This window comes from Podarcis muralis, chromosome 8 (genome assembly GCF_964188315.1).
Source record: "Podarcis muralis chromosome 8, rPodMur119.hap1.1, whole genome shotgun sequence".
NCBI classification, from domain to species: domain Eukaryota; kingdom Metazoa; phylum Chordata; class Lepidosauria; order Squamata; family Lacertidae; genus Podarcis; species Podarcis muralis.
In genome coordinates this window covers 78,547,614-78,575,574 of record NC_135662.1, presented here as the reverse complement: position 1 = coordinate 78,575,574, position 27,961 = coordinate 78,547,614, and the positions used below count along the sequence as shown (strand labels likewise).

The 27,961-nt window shown below is 42.7% G+C and overlaps 1 protein-coding gene across 1 annotated transcript in view; it reads right to left on the bottom strand.

The window, feature by feature from the left end:
* Positions 1 to 27,961, bottom strand: part of LOC114601399 (catenin delta-2-like) — a 270,211-nt gene that overhangs the window by 193,303 nt on the left and 48,947 nt on the right. Inside the window, exon 2 of the mRNA XM_077933371.1 lies at positions 12,043 to 12,176. Within this exon, the coding sequence (XP_077789497.1) occupies positions 12,043 to 12,176 (134 nt within the window). The remainder of the gene's footprint in view (positions 1 to 12,042; positions 12,177 to 27,961) is intronic.

Here is a 27,961-nt window from a genome sequence, read left to right as displayed (position 1 = left end):
AACATACAGTGGTGCCTCGCAAGACGAAATTAATCTGTTCCGCGAGTCTCTTCGGCTTGCGGTTTTTTCGTCTTGCGAAGCACGGCTATTAGCGGCTTAGCGGCTATTAACGGCTTACCGGATATTAACGGCTTAGCGGCTTTAAGAAAAAGGAAACAAACTCGCAAGAACTCACAAGAAGTTTCGTCTTGCAAAGCAAGCCCATAGGGAAATTCGTCTTGCGGAACGACTCAAAAAACGGAAAACCCTTTCGTCTAGCGAGTTTTTCGTCTTGCGAGGCATTCGTCTTGCGGGGCACCAGTGTAGTTGTAAAGTTTTGGGTGTCAGATCAAGCCTTTGGGTGAGTGGAAGTTTCTGATTCTGCTGTTTTTAGATGTTTCACATACAATTACAGGGGTACCTCGGGTTACATACGCTTCAGGTTACATATGCTTCTGGTTACAGACTCTGCTAACCCAGAAATAGTGCTTCAGGTTAAGAACTTTGCTTCAGGATGAGAACAGAAATCGTGCTCTGGCAGCGCGGCGGCAGCAGGAGGCCCCATTAGCTAAAGTGGTGCTTCAGGTTAAGAACGGACCTCCGGAACGAATTAAGTACTTAACCCAAGGTACCACTGTATCTACAAATGTATTCCATGCTTTATCCTCCTATCAATTTAGTACCACTTGAAAATCTCAAAGTTGATGGCTTTATGCAGAATAATTATTAAAAAAGGAAACAACTACTCCGTTCTTTTTTGTTTCATTATTTCTAACTTTATTGTATAGGTCTTCCTTCTAATCAGAGGAGCACCTATGAAGACAGGCTGAGTAGAAAGGTCCTCTCAGTGCTTCCAGGGTTACTTACTCTGTTCCCTGCTATCCTCTGTTAAAGTAACCTTCCAGATATCTCTCTGGATTCATATGCCTTAGGGAAGAGATACTGTTGGATTGTACGCCCATATAATATAGAAGACATATCCACTCAAAATGATCAGGGTGGTGAAATCAAGCTCAGCAGCACAGATTCACCTTTTCAGTTGACTGTGGAGTCCATTACCACTTTGCATTCATCCTCTAAACGCTGTAAAAATGTATCCTAGAATTAGGTTTTATTGTATTTTAACACCCATCCTAATCATTTCTGGGAGTCTTTCTGCCAGTGTGATGAAATGGTTTGAGGGCAGGGTGGGATCTACAGACATAAAAAAAAAAAGTTGTGAAAATGCTTTTTTTTGGGGGGGGGGAGTTACGAAAAATAAATTGAATTTTCCATAGCTCACTGTTGCCATCTAGTGTCACATTTGTATGTTGCACTTTACAACACATTTAAAATGTTTTATTTGCAGGTGTGTAGCTGAGTCCTAAGACTAGGACCCTGGGGACAGGAGTTCAGATCCCATTCATCCATGAAGCTTATTGGGTGACCAGTCACTATCTCTCAAACTAACCTACCTCACAGGGTTCTTTATGAGGATGAAATGGGAAGGGGGAGAACCATGTACACCACCTTCATCTCCTTGAAGGAAAGGTGGGGTAGAAATGTAATAGCAAAATAAATAAAGTTTCTACAATGACATTGAGGATGCGTTCCTGCGCACACAGGGCCTACTTTCAAGTAAACTCCCAGTACGTTTCCGAGCACAATTCAAAGTGTTGGTGCTGACCTTTAAAGCCCTAAACGGCCTCAACCCAGTATACCAGAAGGAGCATCTCCACCCCCATCATTCACTGAGGTCCGGCGCCGAGGGCCTTCTGGCAGTTCCCTCATTGCGAGAAGTGAGGTTACAGGGAACCAGACAGAGGGCCTTCTCGGTAGTGGCGCCCACCCTGTGGAACACCCTCCCCTTCAGATGTGAAGGAAATAAGCAGCTATCCTATCTCTAAAAGACATCTGAAGGCAGCCCTGTTTAGGGAAGTTTTTAATATTCAATGCTGTACTGTTTTTAACACTTGATTGGCTGGGGAAACTCAGCTAGATGGGAGGGGTATAAATAATAAATTATTATTATTATTATTATTATTATTATTATTATTATTATTATTAACACACATAGCAAAATAAAATAAAAAATACACAGCCCATCAGAAACTCTACAACAAATATTTCAAAACAAAAATGCATTTCTCCCCTATCTGTTTTGAAAATAAAGCATTAAATATATTTTCATATTTAGATAACATTAATAAGCAGTTTGTTCCACAACAGCTGTTCAAGTGACAAAACATCCCTTTAATTTACAAATAACAAGAGTGTATCAACATCACGGGGGGGGGGGGGGATACAAGGCTACTCCCTTCCCCCCGCCACACACAAAAAATAATTAGAAATTTGATTAAAGTAAAGATGAAGGAATTGCAATGTTTCATCTTTCTTTCTTTCAGGCTAACCCATTAAAAGTTCCTATGCTTAACATAAGTACTATTCAGACAAGTGTTAACAGGATAATATCATATTATAAAGACAAGGAGAATTGCTCCTAAGGTTGGAGTTTAGAAGTGGAGGATTAGCTGCTCCAAACATCATGAGATGCTATCAAGCAGCACCTCTGACAGCTTTGAGTCAATGGATAAAGAATTCAGGTGGAAACTAAAAAACAACAACACACACACACTCGGAAGTTGAACAACAGAGTTTCTATTAATAGAATAGCTATAAAAATCATGTAAGAGAATAAATTATTATCTTCCATTAGGTGGGGAATGATGCCTTTCCCCACTAATATTTTAAGAAATAGCAATTTGATGGAGAATCCATTTTTCAAAACAACATTAGTCTGGAAGATGTAAACAAGTCCTCCTTGCTCCCCTTTCTTGATAAGCACTTGCTGCAAACTGAAAGCAAATAGCAGTGTTTGGGCAGGATGGGAAGAATAAGAGCCAGGTTATTTTTTTAGAGATGTATATGCTAATAGTCAGCCCCTTAAATTCAGAACTGATTACATAATCTCAGTACGCTGGTTTAAAATTCAACAGCTCAGCACCTAGTCAAACATCTGGCCATTGTGCAGCAATGTCCTCCCTAAAAGAGGGCACGTGTTGCGGTGAGACCTGGAGACTGACCTCCTGTGTTGTGGGTGGGTACAATTGGTCAGCCACAACACCCGATTGGTAGGTCCCTCAGTGTTGGGTTCAATCTGGCCAATGGGGCGCAGTCCAAACGAATCGAGGGACCTCCATATATACCCATGCACGTGACCCAGAGCTTCCTCTTTCGGTGCATGCATTTGGAACAAGCTAGCAGCTTGTCCTCTGTGCAGCCAAGAGAGATTTACCTTTGACGGATCGTCTTGGTGATTTCTTTCCGTTATCCCTTCTTTCCCTTTAATTCCTTCCAATTGTTTTCTTCCCCTCCTTGGTTAATTATTCCCTTCCCTTCCCTTACCCCTAGAGGGGCTTTGGCCCCATAGGGCTTCTACCCCCTAAGCGCTCCCAGTCTTTTGAGCTTGCCGCTGCCCGCTTAATTTTCCCTTTGGGCTCTTTGTGCAGTGGCTTTTTTGTTCTCGGTTCTGGCTGTGGCTGCAACTTCGGGGCTTTGAATTTATTGGGCGATTTGTGCGTTTTGTTGTCTGGGCTGTTCTGTCCAGCCGATCGCTTTGGGCATCTTTGAGAGTTCCCTCTCTGCGTGATTCGCTAATTTTCTGTTACCATTCTTCTTGGGAATTTCCTAGGGCTGGGAACTCCCCCCCCCCCCGTTAGCCTGACTGCCGTTTTATCCTTTTCGATTTGGGGGAGGTTTTAGCCCCAGCTAATTTGGCGGGAGTGCCATATTGATCCCAGGGTGCTTTTATTATTGTGTGTACGTTTAGTACATCCCCCACCCATTTAGTAAAGAAGGGATTGGGATGCCTATTAAGAGGAATCCAAGTCCTGCCCTCCCTTCTAAAAGAGTGATTAGAGGCCCGTCTCAGTCACTGCGTTCAGCGCCTGCCCCAGAGGTTCCTCAGCATACACTGGATCGCTTGGGTGCAATCATGGCTGATATTGGTTCAGACCCTGTGGCCATGTCAAAGTTTAATACGGAGCTTGAGTATTTGGCTCAGCAATTTGGGAGGCAGCCTGATTCTCAGCCTGGCCTCTCCACGTCTTCCACTGTTTTTGACGCTCATGGTCCTTCAGATGTGAGTGAAGGGAGCAAGGCTTACAACCCTTCTGGTGCCTTGCTCTCCCAGTTTCAGCCTTCCAGGATCCCAGTCCCAGCTAGCCCTAGGGGTCGTCCTAGGATTATGGGTACCATGATGCAGTGCACCTTCCAGTCTGGACTGCCTTGTTCGCAGTTGGCACCCCCAGGGCCTGGGAGTTCAGGGCCTCAGCTTGCACAGCATGCGTGTGTGGGGTCTTCTTCCCAGTCAAGCTCCTCACATGATTTTAGTTCTGTGCAGGTTCAGCGGCTCCTTCGAGGGAGGCGCTCAGCACCCAGTCTTCAGAGGAGGATCTCCCAGTGCCTAGAGTCCCTTCATCTGGCAGCAAGCGGCAGAGGAGTCGTCGCTCCAAACGCAGGGCCAAGAGGTGCAGAGATGGCAATTCCTCCTCTTCTACTGGTACGTCTTCTCAGACCTCCGATGATGATTCAGATGTGGCTCTGGGTCTGTACTGGGGTCATGGTGAGGGGGCTTCGGGCCTTCCCAGGTGGGCATGGCAGCATAGAGCCAACACGCACAGGGCCAGGTACTGCCTTCCTCTGGAATGCATTGATGGCGAACCGGTCAAAGATGTTAAAGTTTCGACCAATGCTGTCAGGGATATTATCCCAGGTGCACATTTGGCTTCCAGGATGCAAAACAGGATACTCAACAGTCGTTATGTGGATATTTTCTAAGTCCTTTCCCATAATGAATGCCCAGACAAGGATAAACAGGTTGCATTGGGCAAGGGCAAGGCCAGCTCCCTTAAAGTGGAGAGAACCTTTGAGAAGTGGTTTGATGCTTTTCAAGTATTTGCTGGGGTTATTTCTGCAGCTTAACCCAAGAGAAGTTTGCAACTGTGGATTTATCAATCTTTGGTGTGTAAGGCCTTTGCAATGGCTGGTGAGGCAGCAGCTATAACTACGACAAGAGTTTTCGATGTCGGGCCGCCAGGATCCCTTCTGCTCGATGGGATCATAAAGATCAGGAAGGAACTGGCTTTGGGTAGGATAGCTGGCCCATTTGAGCACCTTCCCTTCCCGGATTTGCACCTTTCTCCTTTGGGTGCGGTGCCCTAGGGAATTTCGCCTAATTCATAATTTATCTTACCCTTAGGGTTCATCAGTAAATGATGCTATCCCTTCTGAGTTGTGTTCTGTTAAGTATGCCACCTTTGACCAATTGGTTAAGTTGATAAGGAGTTTTGGGAAAGGTGCACTTTTGGCAAAGTGTGATGTTGAAGCTGCCTTCCGCTTACTTCCTGTTCACCTACATGACTTTAAGTTGCTTGGGTTCCAGTTGGATGGAGCTCATTATATGCCTATAGGCTGCTCTATATCCTGTGCAGCTTTTGAAGCCTTCGGTACATTTTTGGACTGGGCCTTGTGTACCAAGACAGGTTTTAGGGGCGTGACCCATTACCTCGACAGCTTTTTATTAAGTTCTGCAGCTGATTCAGATGAATGCTTGCTATCATTGCATGCTTTTAATGACCTAACTGAGGAGTTAGGTGTTCCTTTGGCAGCTGATAAAACTGAAGGCCCAGTCACGAGGTTATCTTACCTTGGAATTCAGTTGGGTACTGTGGCGCTAACTTCCGCTTTGCCTGAAGTAAAATTGGTGGCTTTGTGTGATATCAGTATGGAATTTTTGCCACGGGAAAAAGTTACCTTCGGGCAGATTCAGTCCCTATTGGCCCATTTGAATTTTGCACACAGGGTGGTAGCCCCTGGTTGCTCCTTTTGCGCATGCTAAGTGAAACTTTCCACAGGCCTGCAGTCACTCCATCGGGTGCGGTTGACTAGCGAGGTCAGGGCAGACCTCGAGATGTGGCTTGAATTCCTGAAGGAGTTCAATGCAATTCAATTTCCAGGTCCATTCGGACGCTGCTGGTTCCTTGGGTTTTGAATTCCTTGAGATATGCTAGCTAGATTACTAAGGAAATGACTTAGCCTGCTCCCAGATGAGCACTATGTTACTGTACTGGGTGGTGGGATGCAAATATAATACACAATAACAATATATAAATGTTATATAAACATATAAATGGGATGCAAATATCTCATTGTGTGGAGAAAGCAGCAGGATTATCAGGCACCATGGGACACCTGCAGCAGCATTCATTTCAGATGTCTGGGTTGGGGTGGGGGAAAACAGACTCCTGTCCCTCACTTTGATCAAGGGCTAGGAGAGACTCAGAAAATGGGTAGCTTATGCAAGAGTCACACACCTGATTACAACCCATTCCTATATGTGTTTATTCAGAAGCAAGTCTGGTGGAATTCAGCTGGAGGACTTACTCATTTGCAGTTGGACATAAGACTGTAAATGCATTTTTTTTCTTGGAGGAAAAAGTAGGAGAAGCTGTCGCCGCACCTGCCCTCCATCAGTCCATCTGGTCCTCTGCAGCAGTGGTGGCTATCTTTGCCAGAGGCACGGGCATTTTCTCCCGCAGCAGCTGTTCACAAAGTGGCCATTGCCAGAGCAAATGGAAAACAGCTTCTTGCAATTATAGCTGCACCTTCCGAGGATCAGAATAGGATTCTTGCACCAGCTTCTCTTACTCTCCTCTCCTGGCCAGTGTATGAGGTGGATAACAGTAAAGAGGCTAGGTTATGATCCTATGCATAGCTACATGGGAGCAAGCTCTAATGTATGGGTAGGCAAACTAAGGTTCGGGGGCCGGATCTGGCCCAATCGCCTTCTAAATCTGGCCCGTGGACGATCCGGGAATCAGCGTGTTTTTACATGAGTAGAATGTGTCCTTTTATTTAAAATGCATCTCGGTTTTTGTGAGGCATAGGAATTTGTTTGTGTTTTCCCCCCAAAATATAGTCTGCCCCCCCCACAAGGTTTGAGGAACAGTGGACCAGCCCCTTGCTGAAAATGTTTGCTGACCCCTGCTCTAATTCACTCAGCTGGGCTTACTTCATGGTAAACTTGCCTAGGATCTGACTAGAAGCCTCTCATTTATGTGTCAAAATGCTGGCTTTACTGCAGCCCTCTAGTGATAATATAATCCAGTAACCTGCAGAAACACCTGCCATTCATGACGGCATTTGAAGAATTTAGAAGAAGTATAGCCATATCTCTGATTTTTTATTACTGAATGATGAACCCAAGTTTCATCCCCACTGTAATCAAAATCAAACAAGCTAAACGAAAAACAAACATAGCCCCCAAGTGGTTACAAAAACAAATAATGGCTTAAGTAGAGAAATTACAGAAGCACCATTAATACAAAACACAAATTTATTCCTTTGTGCAGGAAAAAAGAAAACCAACTGCTATGAGCTAAACAAATTAGCCACTGCACTGGGTTGTACAGAAATCATAATGTAATTATGAATGCTGAATTTTTCAGCTAACAAAACAGGGCAGCTTCTCCAATCCAAATACTTTTGCATCTGATCTCCTGTGTGCACTGATTGTCCTGTTCATTACAATCAAGGGTGGAGAACTGCATGCTTTAACTAGCATATTGAATAGGGCCTTTTATGCATGGATCCTGCACTTGGTAAAGATGGCCGGATGAAGCCTTCTAAGCCATCCTTCTCCAACCTAGTGAACTCCCTATACTAATCCACAAGAGCCTTGCAATAAAACAGACATTGCTGTTATTAATGAGCCACATGTGACACCAAAGCAAGAAGCTTCTGAGCATATTCAGAGTGCCTTGCCAAAAGTAAAAAGAGTCATTTAGTTTCCTGCATGGTATAGTGGAAGGGAGCCTCTGGGCATACACAGAAGCTTGTATCTAATGTTAGTCATATGCAGAGTAGAGCCACTGACATTAAAAGACAGGATAGCTCAATTTGTTAGAGTGTGGAGCTGATAATGCCAAGGTTGCAGGTTTGATTCCTGTAAGGGACAGCTGCATTTTCCTGCATTGCAGGGGGTTGGACCAGATGATCCATAGGGTCTCTATGATTCTATGACACGAGTAACTCAGGACCATTAATTTCAATGGGTGTTCTCTGAGCATACATTAGTTGGTCACAATGCAGAATGCCTTGCACCCACCGACCAAAAGGAGAAATATAGTCATGAAATTGCCTGCAGCTCAAGGGAAAGGCAGCTCTGAGCATAACTTACTGCACCTGCACAGCTTTTGCTACCAAACTATTGGTATATCAACACAATTCCAGGATTTTATTTTGTTTTTTGTAAGAAGTGCAGTGGATGTTGAAAGGGGAGGGAGCATACCTAGATCACCTTGCGGAGAAAAATGTAGCAATGGAGTTGCTTGCATGGTACAAGAGAATGAAGGCTCTGGGCATACACTGAGTGCAATATAACTAGCTGAGATTGCACAGTCTGTTCTTCTGGACTGCAGGTATTTCAGAAAATTTGCAGAGGAGAGGAAGCAATGTGTGTTGAAAGTGGAAGGAGCAAAGATGCAAGTTAGCCACAGTGGGCAAGCCCACTTTGTGTACAGAGGTCAATGATTTAAAAGCAGCTCTTGCTGTCTGCACAGTTCGCAGTTGCGTGTGAAGACCCCCAAGGCCTCCCAAAGAAAGACACAGTCGACACCAATATTAGTTTAAGGTTATTGGCATAATTTTGGCCACAACTTTATTGATTGCAGAATGTGAGTGCTTTGCTTAGGCACTGGTTTGACTAGCTGCACCTACACCTCCGGCAGGGCAGCACTGAAAACTGGACACCGGCAGAAGTCAGTAAGGGTAAACATACCGGGGGAGCACTGGTCCTACAACAGATGCAACCTCACCCCAAAATGCTCCTAGGTGCTCTGGCGTGGCCCTAACCCCTGGAAGGGGATCGGACAAAAGCATGGTGAGCACCTGGATTCCTTTAATGGAATACCCTATCACACATTGGCAGGGGCAGGTGTGACAACCTCCCCTCCACCACACCTTGATCCAATCCCTAACTGCCAAACCTTACAAAGTTGTGACGATTTGCTACACGGCAGGCGAAACCAAAGTGGCACCAGCCAATCCGCCAAATGGAGAAATTCCTACCAGGTCCCTGCCCCCAAAAGCAGATGACCCACGACAGCATAGAAAGGTCATAGCAAGACCCTAAATCCGATGCACGAGGTGCTAAGAGGAAGCTTGACGCAACGTGCAGCGGCATAAATAGGTCCCCCGGCTGCAAATTCTCTCAACCCCATTGGCCAGAATTACCCCAGCAACCGAGGGACCAATCGGGTTGTTGTGGCTATCCAGACGGTCCCACCCACACAAACAGTGAGGTTGGTCTTAGTGATCTCACCGCAACACGTGCCCTCCGTGATGAGGACACAATTTATAGACACTTGTAAAGTGCTTTTGGAGAACCCTAAACTAAGGTTACCAGATTTTTTTCAATGAATCCAGGGACACATTTCAACTTCAGTGGATTTTGTATGGGGACTGATTTATAAATCTGGGGACTGTCCCCGGGAAATGGGGACTTCTGGTAACCTTACCCTAAAGCACAGCAGTTCAATGGCTACAGTAATTCACAGTATATGAAAAAGTACCAGCTTCCTGTCCTCCCCACTTTCAGCAATGAGACCACACACACACACACACACGCTCATTTATAGTAACAGATTACCCAAAAGGTTTTTTATTGAAGCTTAGAATGTGCAAAACCTGAAGGAGAAGCTATGAAAACTTTTCAGGGAACATCCTAGCAGCTGATACAGAAAACAGAACATGAGCTTAGCATAAACTCTTCTCTGTTTGAAACCTTACATAAGCTATGGTTTTCTGGCACAAAAATGTAGTCTTTTAATAATTCTTGGCTCCTCTAGAAAGGCTCTCATATCCTACTGTGAGAGGTGCCAACAAAAGAATCTGGAGTGACAGATAAAGTACTTTGCATATGGGTTCTCAAAGAACTTTAAACGTAGAGGAACAGAGCCAAGAGGTCAAGTGACTTTCAGAAGCGACACTGCAGGGAGGCAAGACACACAGGCATTCGCCACATGGAGAGATATGAGCAGAAAGCAAGCTCCTAACATAATAACACATGTCCACCCTGCTTAGCTATTTTCAAAATATTTATTTTCCAAGACAAATCTGGTTCTTAAAATTACCGGTACGTTAGCCGGATCATGTAAAAATTAAGTAAAAAAGTACTTTGCCGAAATTTTGCCTCAATGATTTCAATAAAGCTGCAACTACCCCAATGAAATCAATGGTGTCTGTTATGCTTTAACTTTAGCTTGATTGTTCCCATTAGTACGGTATTCAAACGTGCACCAGTGTCAACCAAGACATCTTTTTAGTACCTAGAGCCAGCCAAACTCCATGCACAGGAAACCCAACGTATTGAAGAGTTCCCTCATTTATTGCAATATCAGGTATGGATCTACATATGCACCCCAATATACAGGTCAGGCACATGAGAAATACCTTAGAGCTTTCGCTTGGCAGCACAATGTTTTCTGCCATAAAATCTAAAGCAAGGTCCAGTCAATCCAAAAGTTTAACACTGAAATTTGGAAATGAAATAAAGCACCAAGGAAACAGAGACAACCATGCAAGCACAAACTCCCTTTGGTATTTATTCTGCCGTTGACTGACTGTAGACCCCTTCCATGTTTAAATTTATCTCCCTTACCTATTAAGCCCAGGATATGTGTCAAAAGCTTATAGCTGTTTGCGTGTTGAGTCCCACAATGCCACCCCCCGCCAAAAAAGTCACACATCACACATCAATTTTTGTTTAAGGTTTTTGGCATAATTTTGGCCACAACTTTATTCAAAATACAAAAAATGTGAGTGGTTGCTTAGGCATTGGTTATGACTATCTGTCCATGCCCAGGGATAGAACTGACTTCCAGATTCCAGCGGAAGCCAGCGTGGGAAACAAGTATTGGGGAGAAGATGAAGCTGGGCATCAGTCCATCACTTCTCACCCTCATGTTCCGGTGGGGCTTGCACGGCCCAAGTCCGATTCCAGGGACAAGGACGAAAAGAATGGCAAGCCCCTGGATTCCTTTAACGGAATTCCCTTTTCCGCACCACCATTGGAGGGGTAGGCACTTACCCCTCCACCAACCAATTTTAACCAATGCCTAACCGCCAACCTTACAAGTTGTGACGATTTGCTACGCAGTAGGCAAAAACCAAATGGCACCAGCCAATCAGCCAAATGGCAAAATTCCTACCAGGCCCCCGCTCAAAGGCGGACGATCCCATGACAGGCATAGCAAGGTCAAGCGATCAAGAAAACTCCCCCTATTAAAGGGAGGGTGGGCGGGTGATCCGGTGCAAAAAAGCCAAGAGGACGACCAGCGTTGGGAGTCCTGTATTTCAGGCCTCTGACCCCTCCTCCGAATTGGCAACATTCAAAACTCCCCAGTAACCCAAATTAACCATTTAAGGTCTTGGGTTTATCCAAATCTGCCCAGTAACAACAGGGTGGCCTGTATTCCCCAACCGCAACACATGCTCTCATTTAGGGAGAACACGTTTTATCAACTTGGCTCTCCATGGAACAGAACAAAACTACTCTAACTTCGCCAGATTTATGGCTTTCGGTACAAAAATTCTAACATGACCTAGATAACAGTAAAAAAGAGGAAGTCCAGATATTATCATTCCAAGCAAAGGAAAACAAATTGTTCCAGCAAATTATTTCACACCTAAGAATTTCCCACTCAAACCTATAGCAAAAAGTAAGGAAAACATATGCCATTTGCATTTCATACATTCAAATGCAAATAAATGTATGAAAACTCACCATTTTGAGTGAATAGCATACTAATTTTCAGTTCCCTTAAGGCAAGGAAGAAAAATGAAGACTTCAAACCAACGTCTCAGTGACAAAATAATGCAAGTGGATTAAAGAAATAAAATATTTTTCAGGATATGTTTTGCGCCTTAAAGGTACTCAAGCAAGTAACAGGTAGAACTGATGTGTATAACACAAAATGTAATAATAGCACCATGGTTTATTTGAAATTTGTCTCTGTTGCTTACTTGTTCTTTGACTGATGCCAGAATGGCAGATGTGGTCTCTGTTTCAGATCCATCTCCGTTAGATGTATTCAGGACAGGGCTAAGGGAACTTGTCTTGTCAGAAGACGATGGCTGGTCTGGAACAGGCATAGCTCCTGTAACACAGAAGCAAGGCATGATTACACATCTGGTTTTATCAAGAATTCACAATGCATAGAAATAGATGGCCTGGTTTCAAGAAAGACATGTCTAAAGTTGCTTCTTTTTTTGGTTGACGGCCAGAATTGTTTTCTTTCATGGAACTTCCCCTTGTATTTTTCACACACACCTTTTCTGTTTTCATGTATGGTGACTCTAAGATTTCCTTTTGCAACATGCACAATACCAAAGGTGGCACATGTTGCCAAATACTTTGATTGGCCTCTATGTGCTCCATGAGGTGTTAAAAAAAAAAACCCTTCAAAGAGTTCAGGGCAAAGTACATAGGGAAGTCACCCTACTTTATTCTCACAACCTTGTAAAGCAGGTTAGTCTGAGAGACAGAGGCTACCCAAAGTGAGTTTCTCAGCTGAGCATACATGTGTGTGAACTCAGATCTCCAGAGTTCAAGCCTGACAAACTGTTCACTACACCACACTGTCTTCCTATGGCTCAAGTTGCCTCTGTCCGAGAAAACACATGTCCAATATCTCTGAGTGCATGGAAGTAGTTGCGCAGTCCTTTTGATCCTAGCCTTACACATTTGCTGTTATCATGAATTCAAAGTACTGTATTGTTGTGAGTTGGGGAGGGGAGGAGGCAGAGAGGGCTGTACACCAAGACCCTTCTAGTTCCTGGATCCAGCAAGTGTTAAAAATCTAAGCAACGATTCAATAGCCAGACAAGTCTCTTGGTAATGGCCCTCTTAAGCATGGTAAGAAAGAAAGTGGCTCTGTGCCAGACAGCAAATGGATGAGGGGGCCCCTCCTTCAACTTGCTGGTAGTAAGAAAAGACAAAAGCCAGAGCTGTGTCTCGTGTGTGTGTGTGTGTGTGTGTGTGTGTGTGTGTGTGTGTGTAACATAGAAGCTAGAAGAAGAAGAAGGCTGAAGCCTGTGTGGTTTTTTGAAAAGAAGAAATGAAACGTAGTACTTGCTCTTGGAGATTTTTACAGTCCTTTGTCATGAAGGGGGTGGGGGCAGTGCTAAAGAAGTTAAGTCTCAATTTGATGGTGTTAACACTTCTACAAGGCTACTTCCACTATCACTTCCTCCCCTTTGTACCCTAATGAATTATTCACCAGATCTGATTTCCAGTTTGTATACTAGGCATGAATTTAATATTTAGCTATTTTTTATATATAAAAAACGAATGGTATTAAGAACTTTTACATCTAGAAAGTATTGCTGCTTTAATTTAGCAGAAGGTGCTGGTGTTAACACAGGTAAATCTAAATGGTTAGGTACCAAAATGCCTAAAGGTGCTGTCCCCCTCATATGAATCCATCAATCTGCTAAGATAATGATCTGAGAGCTTACTTTAGGTCACCTCTGACTTTGGAAGTTAAGTAGGTTTGTTACCAGGCAGGCTAGGCCTTTTTTGTGGCGGCACCTTGACTGCAGGATATCCTCAACGACAGAATATTCTGAACAAACATCTTTGCGGTGCCAATGATCTTTTCTACTAGGTACCAGGTTAACAGTCTTGTTTTTTTCTCCTGAGCCTTTGATAGTAAATAATGCAACCTGCTTTCCCAATTTTTCTTGTTGCTTATTCATTGCTGATGGATCAGATGTAAAGCAGCCTCGAAAAACCACTGGTGGAATAATAAGGCTGAAACGTGGTTAAATAACGCTTCACAGAAAATGAACAGGTTCAAGTGCTAACTGGCATTTAGACGCTTCTTACTGTGTACTAGCAAATGGCCTGTCAGTATGATAACAAGCTGCAGTCGGTGCGTATTCAAGGAATCAGTAGGGGAGGCGTCTGTGCACTCCACAGAGCCTGTCAGCTTTTACACTAGGCATCTACTATGCATATGCTTCCTATAGAAATAATACAAACTGTGTGCCCATGATTACATGAAGGAGACAGAACAGCAACTCTGAGATTGTGTATTTAGTGTAGCAACTCCTGTCTGCCTGTGCAAAATTGCAGTGTTCTCAACAGGGCATCTCCCTGCTGCTTCTATTATTTATCAAATGACGAGTTGAGATTTCCCATGCAATTCGGATATGAAGAAGTCCTCTTCCAAAAGGGTCGTTGTCGTCCCTGCTCCCACACCCCTGCCAAACACACAACGGGCAATTGAAATGACTGGGTCCTAGGGACCTTTAGAATTTATTCATTCCTCCAGAATGCATTGGGGTCAAGTGTAAGTTAGGAACACACGAAGGTGCCTTATACTGCCTCAGACCATTCAGACAAGCCAGGAGAGCACGATTAGAGTCCAAAAACACATTCAAGCCAGGCAAAGCACTCAAAGAAGGGTGCCAAGCCAGCAAGGGGTCTGGCTCAGGAGGGTATATAGCCTGGGGGAAATCCCAAGGGGTAGTTAAAAGGGCCTGTTTTTGCCCCCCCCCCCCGGCCTGAGGTTCTCCATCTCTCTGGCAGGGAAAGCAATAGCAATTAAAAAAGAATGAGATGTATTTTCTTATAAAGGGCTCTTTTTTGGGGGGGGGAGTATTTTCTCCTAAAAAATTTTTGGGGGTGGTGGTGGCATATTTCCATTTAGCATTTGAAAGCACCACTTTCACCTTGAAAATCAAAACAGGATAGTGTTTGGTGCAACCAGTTGGAGTGAGAAGAACTACATTATAAAACTATAGCAGGACTGTACGTTGCTTTAAAGTTTGCTCATATGAATTAGCAAATGAGAAGTTTCCATTGTGTTCGATCCAAAATTTCTGTTCCATGAACAGAAGGTCTCCTTCAGTTCACAGAAGTTATTTAGATCCAGTGGAAGCTCCTTTTCAGAGGGGTTATGCCATTTTCAGCAATTTCCTGTTCCCTCAGAATTACCACCCATGCCAGTGTTTCTCAAACTTGGGTCTCCAGCTGTTAGGCTACGACTCTCATTATTCCTGACCATTGGTCTGGCTAATAATAATAATAATAATAATAATAATAATTTGTTATTTATACCCCACCCATCTTGCTGGGTTTCCCCAGCCACTCTGGGCAGCTTCCAACCAAATATTAAAAACAATACAGCATCAAACATTAAAAACTTCCCTAAACAAGGCTGCCTTTGGTTGTCTTTTAAAAGTAAAATAGCTGCTTATTGCCTTGACATCTGCTGGGAGGGCGTTCCACAGGGCAGGTGCCACCACTGAGAAGGCCCTCTGCCTGGTTCCCTGTAACCTCACTTCTCGCAGTGAGGGAACTGCCAGAAGGCCGTCAGCGCTGGACTTCAGTGTCCGGGCTGGGCGATGGGGGTGGAGACGCTCTTTCAGGTATGAATGACGGTAGTTGTAGTACATCAATAGCTGGAGACCCAAGTTTGAGAAACACTGAATGCTGTTCCAGCATGTACTGCAACCATCCAGAGCAGATTTGGGGTGCCATAGGAGGCTGCAAGAGAAAGGAGGAAATAAAGGGGGGACGTCTACCTCTTACATCTGTAGGAACAGTACGTATATAAAAACTTGTTTTACAGGAAAGACAAATGGGTGTTACTGTACATAGTGAAAATGTGGGTGTTGATTTCAAAACATTTATATATATATATATATATATATATATATATATATATATATATATATATATTACGGTCTAGAGACCCAACAAATCATTACAGATCAATACACAATTCGTAGTCTACCTCCAGGTTAATCAAGCATTTTGTTTAGAAGATAGGGCTCATTTGTTCTTGCAACCACCGATAAAAACTTTGCATCGACATATAATTTTTACTTTGTGTGTTACCAGTTTTCTACAATAGCAACCATTGGAAATACTGTATTTTGCAAGAAAATGCATCTTTAAGCATGGTGGGAGAAAGGGAATAAGAAGGTAGATGAAGAGATACAATACACAGAGCATGTAGGACCTGTTAATTCATGCCTAAGGCATGAATTAAATCATGTGTTTCCTATGCACTGTATTCCATTTCAAGATTTTGATTCAAATTAGTTTAGCAGTAATTGATTTAAATGCTTGCTATGTAATAAGAATTCATTACTGCTCCACTTTCAGAATATACCTGTTGAATAATTTTTCATTGTTTAAGGAGATACCAAGGGACTTTTATTGTTTTGCTTATTGTATTATGATGGTTTAATTAAAGCTTTCTATTTGATATTCCTAATACAGTGCAATTGCTTTTTGATAATTTGATATTTGCATAAATCAATATTGGCAGTGTTAAAATGCAGTGTTTGAAATTTGTGCACCTAGCAATCAACCTGAATATTATCATCTGGAATAAGAAATCTAGTGTTCATGAACTATCAAAACTGGGGCTTAATGTACAGATGGAAGGAGCCACTGTCAGGATCCAAGCATTGTGTAGGGTATATGATATTGACGTTCTCTCCCAACAAATGGCATCAACAAGGGCAAACAATGCAGTTTCAGTACCATGGCCAGGCATGAAGCCAGACTTGAATGGATCTGAGTAACCAGTTTCCTCCAAGCATGCCTGAAGGTAGACTACTACCACCTTCTCAAGCACCTTGCCTAGAAAGGCTATATTTGCCCCTGGGCAGTAGTATTTTTACTTCCTTTTCCTATTGAACAAACACATTCTGGGAAATAAAAGCTTATTCCAAGGGCGCAGCAATAAAACTGCTAACACATTTGCAAAGCTAAGCAGGGTCCGGTCCGGTTTCAAATTGGATGGGAGATGGTGTGCTGCTATTCCTGCATTCCAGGTGGTGGGACTAGCTGACCCTACTCTACAATGCTATTATTCTATGAGTAAGAAGCCAATTATTTTCAAAGGGTACTCAAATTGTCACAATTATATGGCACTTAAGGGTGTTATCTTCTTAGTAAACAGTTAGCATAAGGAATAATTTATTCTGCTTAATTCCAAATATGATGTAATACCAATACAATGTAAGCTTGAATATTTTTTTTCAAATGAACACCAATGAACAGGTTACTCTATAAAAGGAGAACCAAAGGGGGCGGGGGCAGAATCAATACATTCTCATGCGACATTCTTTTAAGGCTTCAAAAAAAGGTGGTAAAATGGAATGCAATCATGAATTATGGAGCCTTGCCTAGAACCATGTCTACACAACTGCACATCAAGCAGGACTCGCTACTATTTGGGGATGGAAATAAATTATTTACTATCTGGCACAACGAATAAAAGCTAGCCTCATGACTGCACAGTATTAGGCAGCTTCAGAGGTGAAGTGCTTTCTGCACACATGAAATTGAGAGCTTGGCCTCGAATGATAATCATACAGGCCATCAGGGTGGGCTGTGGTTTCCCTGTGTTGTGGGAAGCACTAAATCAAAGGCATAAGCTATTTTCTTTAAATAGTGTATTTGATATAAAACGGATTCTTAGGTTGAGCTATGGCTCTGTTTAAGCTTGTGCATGGTCCTTTCCATGCCTTTCTCTTTCCCAACTCTAATTTGTGGGATGGAGAAGGCTACTTATTTAACTTCTATTGAGTCACTTCTGCTAGAATGTGCCTTAACAGATATACTAGTCATAGTCTCCAAAAGTTTTCATATACAACAGCATGCAATTTTAAGGATGAAAGCCTATGCACGAGAGGCTGGCATGAAGCGAGGTAGTGTAAAATAGTATTCAAATACTCAGCTGATAGACTACCAAACACATTACAATCAACATTCATTAACAATATTGGTTGATATGAGGTAACTAATGATGGATCTTTGGGGTCTCCTTGGGAATTACCATTATGTTTGCTTCGAGAAATATTTATCTGCATTGCAGATGAAAACAAAAACCAATTAAACAATTAAAAAACAATAAAACAGTGCAATCAAATCTGAATTTAAACAGCAGAGTAGAATGTTTCAATTCTAGTGTTTTAAAATACAAGCAATTCCCCATGTGTGTAGGGATTGCATTCTGAGGCACCACACACATTGGTGGGATGTCAGCGGTTGTGCGTGCCTTGAGTGTGCGCCAGTGGGGAGTTGTCTGTTCATCTTCCTTGTAATGCTCCAAAAAATATTCATTAAAAATGTCTCATTGAATAAGGGAACAGTCCTATATACAAGAAGGTGGCATAAAGCAAGCTGGCGTAATTTTATGCTGGGTCCAAACCTTGTTGAGGAGCAAGACTACTGCTGGCTGTGCAGCCCCATCCCTATCAGAAACAGAACAAGCCTTGAAAGTAAAGTTTGACTTATGCCACCCTTTTTGCCAGGTCACATGACTGAGTTGAACAGAGTTAGGATCCAGCTTAAGTCCCCACTTACTGGTCTTCCCATTTTCATGTCCCCCCTTTTTTGCAACTTACACTGAACTCAGTCCAGCCAGCTTCCTCTCAATCAGAAAAGCCCCAACTGAGCCAGGATGAGCAAATTATGCCACTGTCTCTTCAGCTGAACCACGATTGCAGACTTACTGCTTACTGAGCCAGGAACCTCTTGGCTCAGCAAGAGATCCACAGCACCCTAAGTCACTTTCTCAGCAGAACTTGTAGGATTGCATCCTAAAAATGTCTTAACCTAATACCTAAAAGAAAACAAACTGTCTTGGGGAGCTAGTATCGCAACTGGGAGGTCATAGATAAATAGTCCAATATTTGGTGGCTTCCTGCTTGATAACTGGTCGTGGTGGAACTAGGACCTCAGGGAAAGTTCTTAATGTTTGAGAAGTATAGTATAGTAGAAGTTATCCAAGTCTCAAGTCACAAAGGGCTTCAAAAGGTTAAAACCAACACTTTGAATGGAGCATGAAAACAAAACTGGTAACTAGTGTAGATCTCTTGAAATTGGCAAGATATGTTCTTAGCAAGCCATTCCAATAAAAATCCTGGCAGCTTTATTCGGAGTAATTGCACAATCTTCAAGCGCTGCCCCACATACAACACATTGGTAAAGGTAAAGGGACCCCTGACCATTAGGTCCAGCCATGACCGACTCTGGGGTTGCGGCACTCATCTCGCTTTATTAGCCGAGGGAGCAGGCATACAGCTTCAGGGTCATGTGGCCAGCATGACTAAGCTTCTTCTGGCGAACCAGAGCAGCGCACGGAAATGCCGTTTACCTTCCCACCTATTTATCTACTTGCACTTTGACATGCTTTCGAACTGCTAGGTTGGCAGGAGCTGGGATGGAGCAATGGGAGCTCACCCCGTCACAGGGATTTGAACTGCCGACCTTCTGATTGGCCTAGGCTCAGTGGTTTAACCCACAGTGCCACCCGCGTCCCCATACAACACATTACAGTAAACCAAATAAGATGTTATCACAGCACAGGTCACAGTTGCCAAATTATCCCTGTCTGAGAGAGGACACAATTGGCAATTTTACATCAGATATATCAAAATTCCATTAAGTTGTATCTATCAACGCTAGTAGGACTAACTAACCTGTTTATAAAAGTAGTGCATTCAAACTTTATAATGGTGAAATGCTGAAAAGGCAAGAGGAGTAAAACTGCCTTCATTTATCTCTTCTTGCTTTGAATCGCAAGCTTTGTCAGAGCATTTTAGTTAGTGAGACATGCATAAACATTAACAGCAAAGGAATGCCTGTCTAGTTTAGCATCACTTTAAAACTGGCCACAGCTGCCATCTGTGTAGCTGTAGTATGCAAAAAAATATACATATACCACTAAAAGTACAGGGATTGGCTTAGTAATGCTATTTGTAAGAGAACATCTGGGATCTGCAAAAGGAAGTTTCAAAAATAGGCTCATGATAACATCTGTCGGGTTCTATTTATAATTCATCTTAGGTGGCCTTTTACAGTCGCTTTCAGCCTTAATAAGGCCATCCCATAGACGCCCATTGTTACCCAAATAATAGTGGATTCCTATACATTTCTACTCAGAAGGAAGCTCTACTGAGTTCAATGTCACACTGCTCAATAAGTCTGTATACCATAAGATTACATCCTAATCTGGGGAAATAAACAGCTATAGGTAGTTTTGACCTGGAGACTCAACAGTGTCTGACTATCCTGTTACATACCATGGGTGTTTTGTTAAATAAATTCACTGTTTTGTTATATAAATTAAGTTTGATTAAAGTTTTGATTAAAGAGAACACCATTAACATCTAGACTAGCCATAGGCAAACTCGGCCCTCCAGATGTTTTGAGACTACAGTTCCCATAATCCCTGACCACTGGTCCTGTTAGCTAGGGATGATGGGAGTTGTAGTCCCAAAAACATTTGGAGGGATGAGTTTGCCTATGCCTGATCTAGACCCTGATGCTTACAGTCTCCTTATTTTACCTTCTCCTGCTATGAACTCCTGCAGCCAAAGCACATTTCAGCCCTGGCCTGGTTAATTTTTGCTGTGCCAGGAAATAGGGATTAAGCACACCACAGTTTTTCACATTTTCTTTTATATAGCACCATCAGGTTATATGTCACTTTACAGATATATACGAAAGAAACAGGGGGTTTCAGATACTGGTTTGTTTCCTTTTAACTAGCCAGAGTTTCTCAAGTTTGGATGCAATGGGGGATTGTTGTTAAATGTTATTTCTTTTTGTGAACTATTTTGAGGTCTGCCCCCCTTTTTTTAACAATCAAATGGTATATAAATTTTGTGAATTGATTAAAATTAGCTACAGTTTTACCTTGGTTTTCAAACAGCTTAGTTCTCGTTCTCGAACGTTTTGGCTCCGAATGCTGCAAACCTGGAAGTGACTGTTGTGGTTTGCGAACTATTTTTGGAAGCCGAACATCTGACAGGGCTTCTGATTGGCTGCAGGAACTTCCTGCAGCCAATCAGAAGCTGTGCTTTGGTTTGAACGTTTTGGAAGTTCCGGAATGGATTCCATTCGACTTCCAAGGTATGACTGTTATTGAAAAGTGAAAAATTGCAGCTTTAGGGAGTGCATGGGTCTGAGGTTCAGGCAAGCTCAGTTCTTTTAATGGCAAAGCATGGTTTGCTGTTATGTCTAAGCCAGTATGTCATGCATTAAAATATTCAGAAAGGTCAAAAAAAGATACAAATTATCTCCTAAAATGTTTGCATTTGCAGAAAATGCCAATTAGCTGAATTTGTTTTTTATGGTTTGTTTTAAAACATGCCATTTTATTTATACATGTTTGAATGGTTTCTTTTTCTTTTTCTTTTTTAAAGGAAAGGAACAAGCGTACTGAAGAGAAAACTAGACAACCAGAAAACAGCCACTAGCGTTTTAACAAGTGTTCTAAAGAGTCCTTCAAAGAAAAAGTAAAAGAGAGGGTGACATATGGTTGAAGGCCATTTCTGCTTCAGCTTTTAAATGAGTAATAAACTAAAATCTGTTCACCTCCATCTATTGCAATGCAGCAACAGCCAAAAGCAATGATTTCCTTACTCAAGTGAATTGCCCCTTAAGCACGCAATACAATACTTTCCCAAAGCACTGGATGTGGGCTCACCCACCAACACCAATATAATTCCCATTTACTTTAATGTAAAATATTGTGTGTGTGTGTGTGTGTGTGTGTGTGTGTGTGTGTGTGTCATACTTTGAATATGTAAAGGACACAACAAGAAGTGATTTTGTTAAAGACATTGAATTTATTGTAGATTGTTAGTTCGACTGAGTGTAGAGCAGGCTTCCTCAAACTCGGCCCTCCAGAAGTTTTTGGCCTACAACTCCCATGATCCCTAGCTAGCAGGACCAGTGGTCAGGGATGCTGGGAATTGGAGTCTCAAAACATCTGGAGGGCCGAGATTGAGGAAGCCTGGTGTAGAATAAGCAGCTGTGGAAATCTGATAAAGAGTTGCCACTGCCAATTTGACCCTGCTGTTTGTTGTTGTTGTTTTTGCATATGCCTGTCTCGAGAGACAGTGTGTGTCGTGATGCGCGAGGTCAGTTTGTGCATGCATGTGCACAAACTTCTGGCCACACCCACCATTGATGTGTGGCTCCCACACATCTGGAGGTGAAGCAAAACCACTGCATTAGAAGCCCAGAAGTGACCTCCCCAGGATGTAAGCCAGGGCTGTGTATATGGAGGTCCTGGGCTGCTCAGACAACAAGACCACCCTCGTTGGCGTGGTCCAAAGGAAAGCAGAGCACCAACTTGGCTGCAGGAGTTGCCAGAAAGAGGAGTACAAGGTGCCACCCAACCGACTTAGGATTTGTGTAGGGTTTATTCCTTAGCCTTTTCTTCTCCCAAAGATATCCCACAAGACAGTGAAGGTTTGGGGCCTTCCTTCTCCTAGATGGGCTCCCTTCCCTGGTTAACACGCCCCATCTGCCTCTCACTTCCCTCTACAGTATGTGCAGAAACTGCCTTCCTGACCACTGGAGCCACTGTTGGTTTTGTCCACTCAATCTGCAGGAGCCTGTCTTCTCATGCAGGGGAAGTCCATAACTCACTGAGAGTTAGAGACCCATCACCTGTTTTAGCTGGCCAGTTGAAGTCACTCCCGGGGTGTGGCTGCTGTCGCACGCTGACAGCTTCTAGGAGCCACAGGTAGAGAGATGAGTGCAGGGGGGGAACAAGATGGACAATGTCTTCCCAAAAGCACACCGGAAAAGAAGGAAGGTTTGCTCAGTTAACAATTAAAAAAAGAGAGATGGAAGCTACCTCCCTACCTCCAAACAAATTTATGCCCCATCCCCTTTCTTCCTTTGCTTCAGCCCAAACAGGTCACCCAGAAATGCCCCACTCAAAATCAGACAAAACCCAAAACAAAATGAAAGTAGAATAGCCCTAGCTTGGAATGCCCCTGCTGTGATTTCCGAGTGTCACCTTTTAAAGACTCCTGCCTACCTATTAGTTCTCTCTTGCATTGCAGAGGTCTACTTAGGTCAATGTAAGTAGCAGGTCAGTACTGCTGGCACATAATAGCATATACTACATCAGAAGGTGTGCAGGTGAAATCCCTTGATGGCATGCTGATGTTGTTAGGTCTTGAGGGTGTTCCTTGAGTAAATATGCTGAGCTTTGTATTTCTGCGCTGTCATCCAGCTTGAGATATATGGGGATTGATCTGAGTACATATTGCTCGTAATTGGATCAGAGAAAATATATCTTCTGTCCCCTCTTATTGGAAAGCACAACAAAAAAATATCAAAGCGTTTTCCCTAATTTTACTAAGGCTTACTAATTAACTGGCATTTTCTTTTAGAAAAGCTATTTCTCAGCATAACTCTGAAACCTAATCAGATTTCATGAAAATGTCAAACTGCTGCCTCAAGCAATGTTCTGAAAATTAAACTTGCGTGGCATTTATTTCATAAAGTGGATTACTATGTTTAATGAATTTTGTTTTTGCATATTAAAATTAAAATTAGAATATTTTACATTTACGGCATAATATATTTGCAAACCATATCAATTTTTTATTGTTGCCTCCTAAAAATCAGCAGCGTGCTCAACAGCTCCAGCTCCACTGCAATGTGTGCTGGCCAGCTACAATTTTATTTTTAATGACATTTAAGAAAAAATGACAAACAGTATTTAAGGGGTCAATCCTCTGCAGTTTAAGGTAGCATAAAGCAAGATAAGCCACCTAAAGTTATGCCACACCCTCTGCCTAATCTGGTAGAAAGAAGACCTTTGTGGGTTGCCAGGGCATATGACGAAGCTGAACAGGCTTAGGATCAGGATCCCCCTACTGTCCCGAACCCATCAAGTCACAGAATGCCCCCCTTTCTTCAACTGCTGGTCAAGGGATATTTTTGTTTCTTTCTTTACTTATTACTTGCAAATGCTGAATATAGATAAGTAACAGCAATCAAGACCCCCCAACTCACCAGCCACAACATCAAGTCTTCCCTTTTCCCTTCTTAGAGAGTGCAGCTGAACACACCCTTTGGCAAAAATTCTGAGAGGCTCAAACTCAGGACCGTCAGCTTATGAGACTGACATGTTGCTTAATATGCTAAGAAGGGGGGTAGACCGTGGCATCTGCTCCCCATTGGGGATGGTGGGTTGGGCAGCTCATGGCAGGTCTGGTCACAAAAGCCGGAGCCAGGTGGTTATAAGAGGTGGAGACAATGTTGTTTTTCTCTCACTCCTTCCACTCTCCTTGCAGAGATGCACAACTCACAATTCATTGCTATTTATGCATAGTGATAACGCATCACCTCTGGTGAGAACCTTCAGAAATGCAACCTTCAGGAACAGTTAACACCGGGAGCCCAATCCAAAGCAAGTTTACAATGGTACCTCGTGTTAAGTACTTAATTCATTCTGGAGGTCCATTCTTAACCTGAAGCTGTTCTTAACCTGAAGCACCACTTTAGCTAATGGGGCCTCCTGTGTCACTGGAGCACAATTTCTGTTCTCATCCTGAAGCAAAGTTCTTAACCAGAGGTACTATTTCTGAGTTAGCGGAGTCTGTAACCTGAAGCGTCTGTAACCTGAAGCATATGTAACCCGAGGTACCACTGTAATAAGGAATGTTAAGAATGGCCCCTTTTGGAATTACACTGGCCTTGGTTCATCAAGCCTTGGCCGAGTCCCAGAACAGGCTCCAACAATTTAAAGCTGATAATAATAAAAAAACAGTTAAAAGAGATTACATTTATAAGAAAAGGGCGGGCCCTGAAAACACACACTTCAGGTGTCAAAGGCTAGAGTAAAGAGGTAAATTCCACATCTTAAGGGCTGTCACAGAGAATACCCCCCCTGGAGGCGGAATTAGCAAAAGGAACCCCTCTGCTGATCTTAACAACCAAAGCAACAAAACAAATCAAGCCAAGTATATGAGATAATATTGACAATCTAGAAAATCCCTAACAGCATTATAAGTAATAGATTTAACTCACTGCACAAAATCCACTGAGCAATTCATGCTGCAATTAACATATAGTAAAGATGTAGGAGGGTTACTCAACATTATTGATGGAAAAAAACTTCAGCATTTTTTCTTCATTGGTGAGCTTAGGAGGCATGGGGGGGAAACAAATCAAAGATAAATTCGTTAATTGAGGCAGTTTAATGGGATTTTTTTTAAAAAAAAATTGTTTGATTTGCTATTTAAATTTCTCACTCTATACAAGTCCGCTTACCCTTCCAGTATCCAGATTCACACAAAAATTGATCACCAAAAGCAACTGCTCCACATTAAGGAGTACAAACAAGCGAACAAATAAATTACAGAAGCAGCCTTTTTCTTTACAGTCATTTGTGTATTTGGCAGAAGCAACATATCCTTCCAGTATGGCAGTGTTGGAGGCTGGCATTGCCTCCTGTCACCAGGATCCGATGGGAGCCAAGGCTGTCCTGGGAATTTGGATCCAAGCCTGCCTGCAAAAGTGGCCAATGGCAGGCAGGCTTGGAGACAGGGCCCTCCTTGGGGGTGGTCCTGATGGAGCAGGTAGGCTTCCCTCAGGTCCACTCCCAGGAGATTTAATGCAAACTTCCCTAGCTCCAGCACTTGGTGTTTCCTTGTTGGGTCTCTCTCCCACCCACACCTTCTGTTATGCTATGTCTAGTACCTTTGACCTTACTAGGCATTGTTGGTTGCTGTATTCAGGGCCAGGCAGGAATTTGTCCTCCAAGAAATTGGCTCCAACCTGGTGGTTTTGCCTACCTCATAGCCATCGTCACAACTTGGGGCATTGGGTAAACCTTCGTCTTGGAGGTTGTAGTCTCTGCCTGCCCCTCCAGATGCAGGGTATCCCATTAAAGGGATCCAGGAGGAGCTGCTTCTGTCCCTATGCCCAGGTGGGGGCTTGGGCCACAGCACTCCTCAAAGTTGCAGTCCCCATAGGGAACCCCCTATCTGCTGTAAATCATAGGAATCCCATGCTGCCAAGTTGATCCTTGGGCATCACTTCTGGCAGGTGGGCTGGAAGTAAATGGTTGCCCAATGCCTATGCGAAATCTCTTACATTTGTAGTCAGAACTTGTGGCCTGATCTGATACCATTTAAACTGTGTTGTGTCCTTTTTTTACAGTCCAACTGGAGAGGTGGCGGAATGCAAGTTCATATACAGTGGTACCTCAGATTACAGACGCTTCAGGTTACAGACCCAGAAATAGTACCTCGGGTTGAGAACTTTGCTTCAGGATGAGAACAGAAATCACGCAGCAGCAGCAGGAGGCCCCATTAGCTAAAGTGGTGCTTCAGGTTAAGAATGGACTTCCAGAACGAATTAAGTTCTTAACCCGAGGTACCACTGTACTGCATGATATCTGCAAGGAGGTAGTTATGAACTACTGCAGTTTTCTGGAGTTGCTTTAAATAATCAGAAGTTCTACATGAGAATTGGAAAGGTTGGGGGCAAGGAGAACACATACTGGGGAAATTCACATCAAATCATCTTGGAAAAATTAATAGATCACAAAAAGATGAAGGCTGTAAAATTTGTAAATGTAAAAATGGTTTGGCGGCATTGGTAGAGAACAAGGAGCATAGCTACCGTTCTGCAAGAAATGTTTTGAAAGAGATTTGAATTCTTTTGCTAGTAAAATTGTAGCTCCTGCTTCTAGCAAATGCAGGTACTCAGTAATTAGTATTCCACTAAATAATTCAGTAATTAGATTCAACGCATTTGACTTCTGCTAAACAAAAATACAATGTAATTTGGTAGTAATTATTGTTGAAGCTTCTGCTGGAGCTCCTTCTGCTTTTTATTAATGAACACATTTCCCAGAAGTATGCCTATAATTCACAAATTTGAGAAAGGTTTGTATCCCTCTCTGCTACTTCCATGATCAGCAAAGCAAAGTATATCCTAACTGAAGGTATTAAGGATCAAATGTATGAAACTTCAGCAAAACATTAAAACAAACAGAAAGGAAGTCCAGAAACTCTAAGGTAACACTAATAAAAAACATATGAGCAAATGTTGTGTATGCTGTGTTTCTAATTAAACCTTGAAACAATACAGTAATAAGCTTTTCTACTTTTGCAAGATGTTAGCTGAAAAGTCATGTAAATACAGTCCAGCACTATTTTTTAAAAAAGTCCTTTATCTTTTAAAATTGGAAAAACCCCCACAAAGTTTTCCCCACTTACTCTAAGTAATCTCAGCTGTGGAGGTGAAGTATTGTAAAGCTTATTTTACATCAGAGGAGCTATACATAGGCTAAGGCACCTGCAGCTAGCATCTGCCCCTCTAACATCACAGAAGTCTTACTACAGATGGTATTGGTTTTTTTCTTGTGGCTTTTGTAAAATGTAATAATTTAATACTGAAGGGATGTATGGGAATCCGATAAATACATAGCCTAAGGTGTCAGCTAACTAATTCTCTCTCTCTCTCTCTCTCTCTCTCTCTCTCTCTCTCTCACACACACACACACACACACACACACACACACACAAAGTTTCACTCTGACATTATTGCAGATAACAAATGGCGTTAAGAAAAACAAAGCAAATGTAGGATAAAGAAAGTGTTATGTACTGAGTTGAATAGGATCCAAAATGCAGCAGTCTGATTCGTCCTAGAACAATAGGATCCAAAATGCAGCAGTCTGATTGGTCCTAGAAGAATAGGATTCAGAATGCAGCAGTCTGATTGGTCCTAGAACAATGCAGCAGTATCATTGGTCTGCAGAAGCTACCCAATCCAGCTCCAGATGGAAGTGAATCCACAACCTGATTGGCCTACAGGAGAACTCCGGAATTAGCCAATCACGTGCAGCTCATTGTGTAAATAATGTATATAAAGCAGATACTTTGGGGAAACTTCCATTCCTCCTCACCACTATGAGCTGAATAAAGAGCATGAAATCCACTCTCGACTCTGAGTATATTTCAGAAAGCAAATATGAAAAAACAAGGCAAGATTGCAAGACCATCAGGAGGGATCATGACCTTAGCTAGTATAACTGGGAAGAGGGACTGATGGTTAAAACAGTCTATGATGGGAATAGGAGTCTCCTAA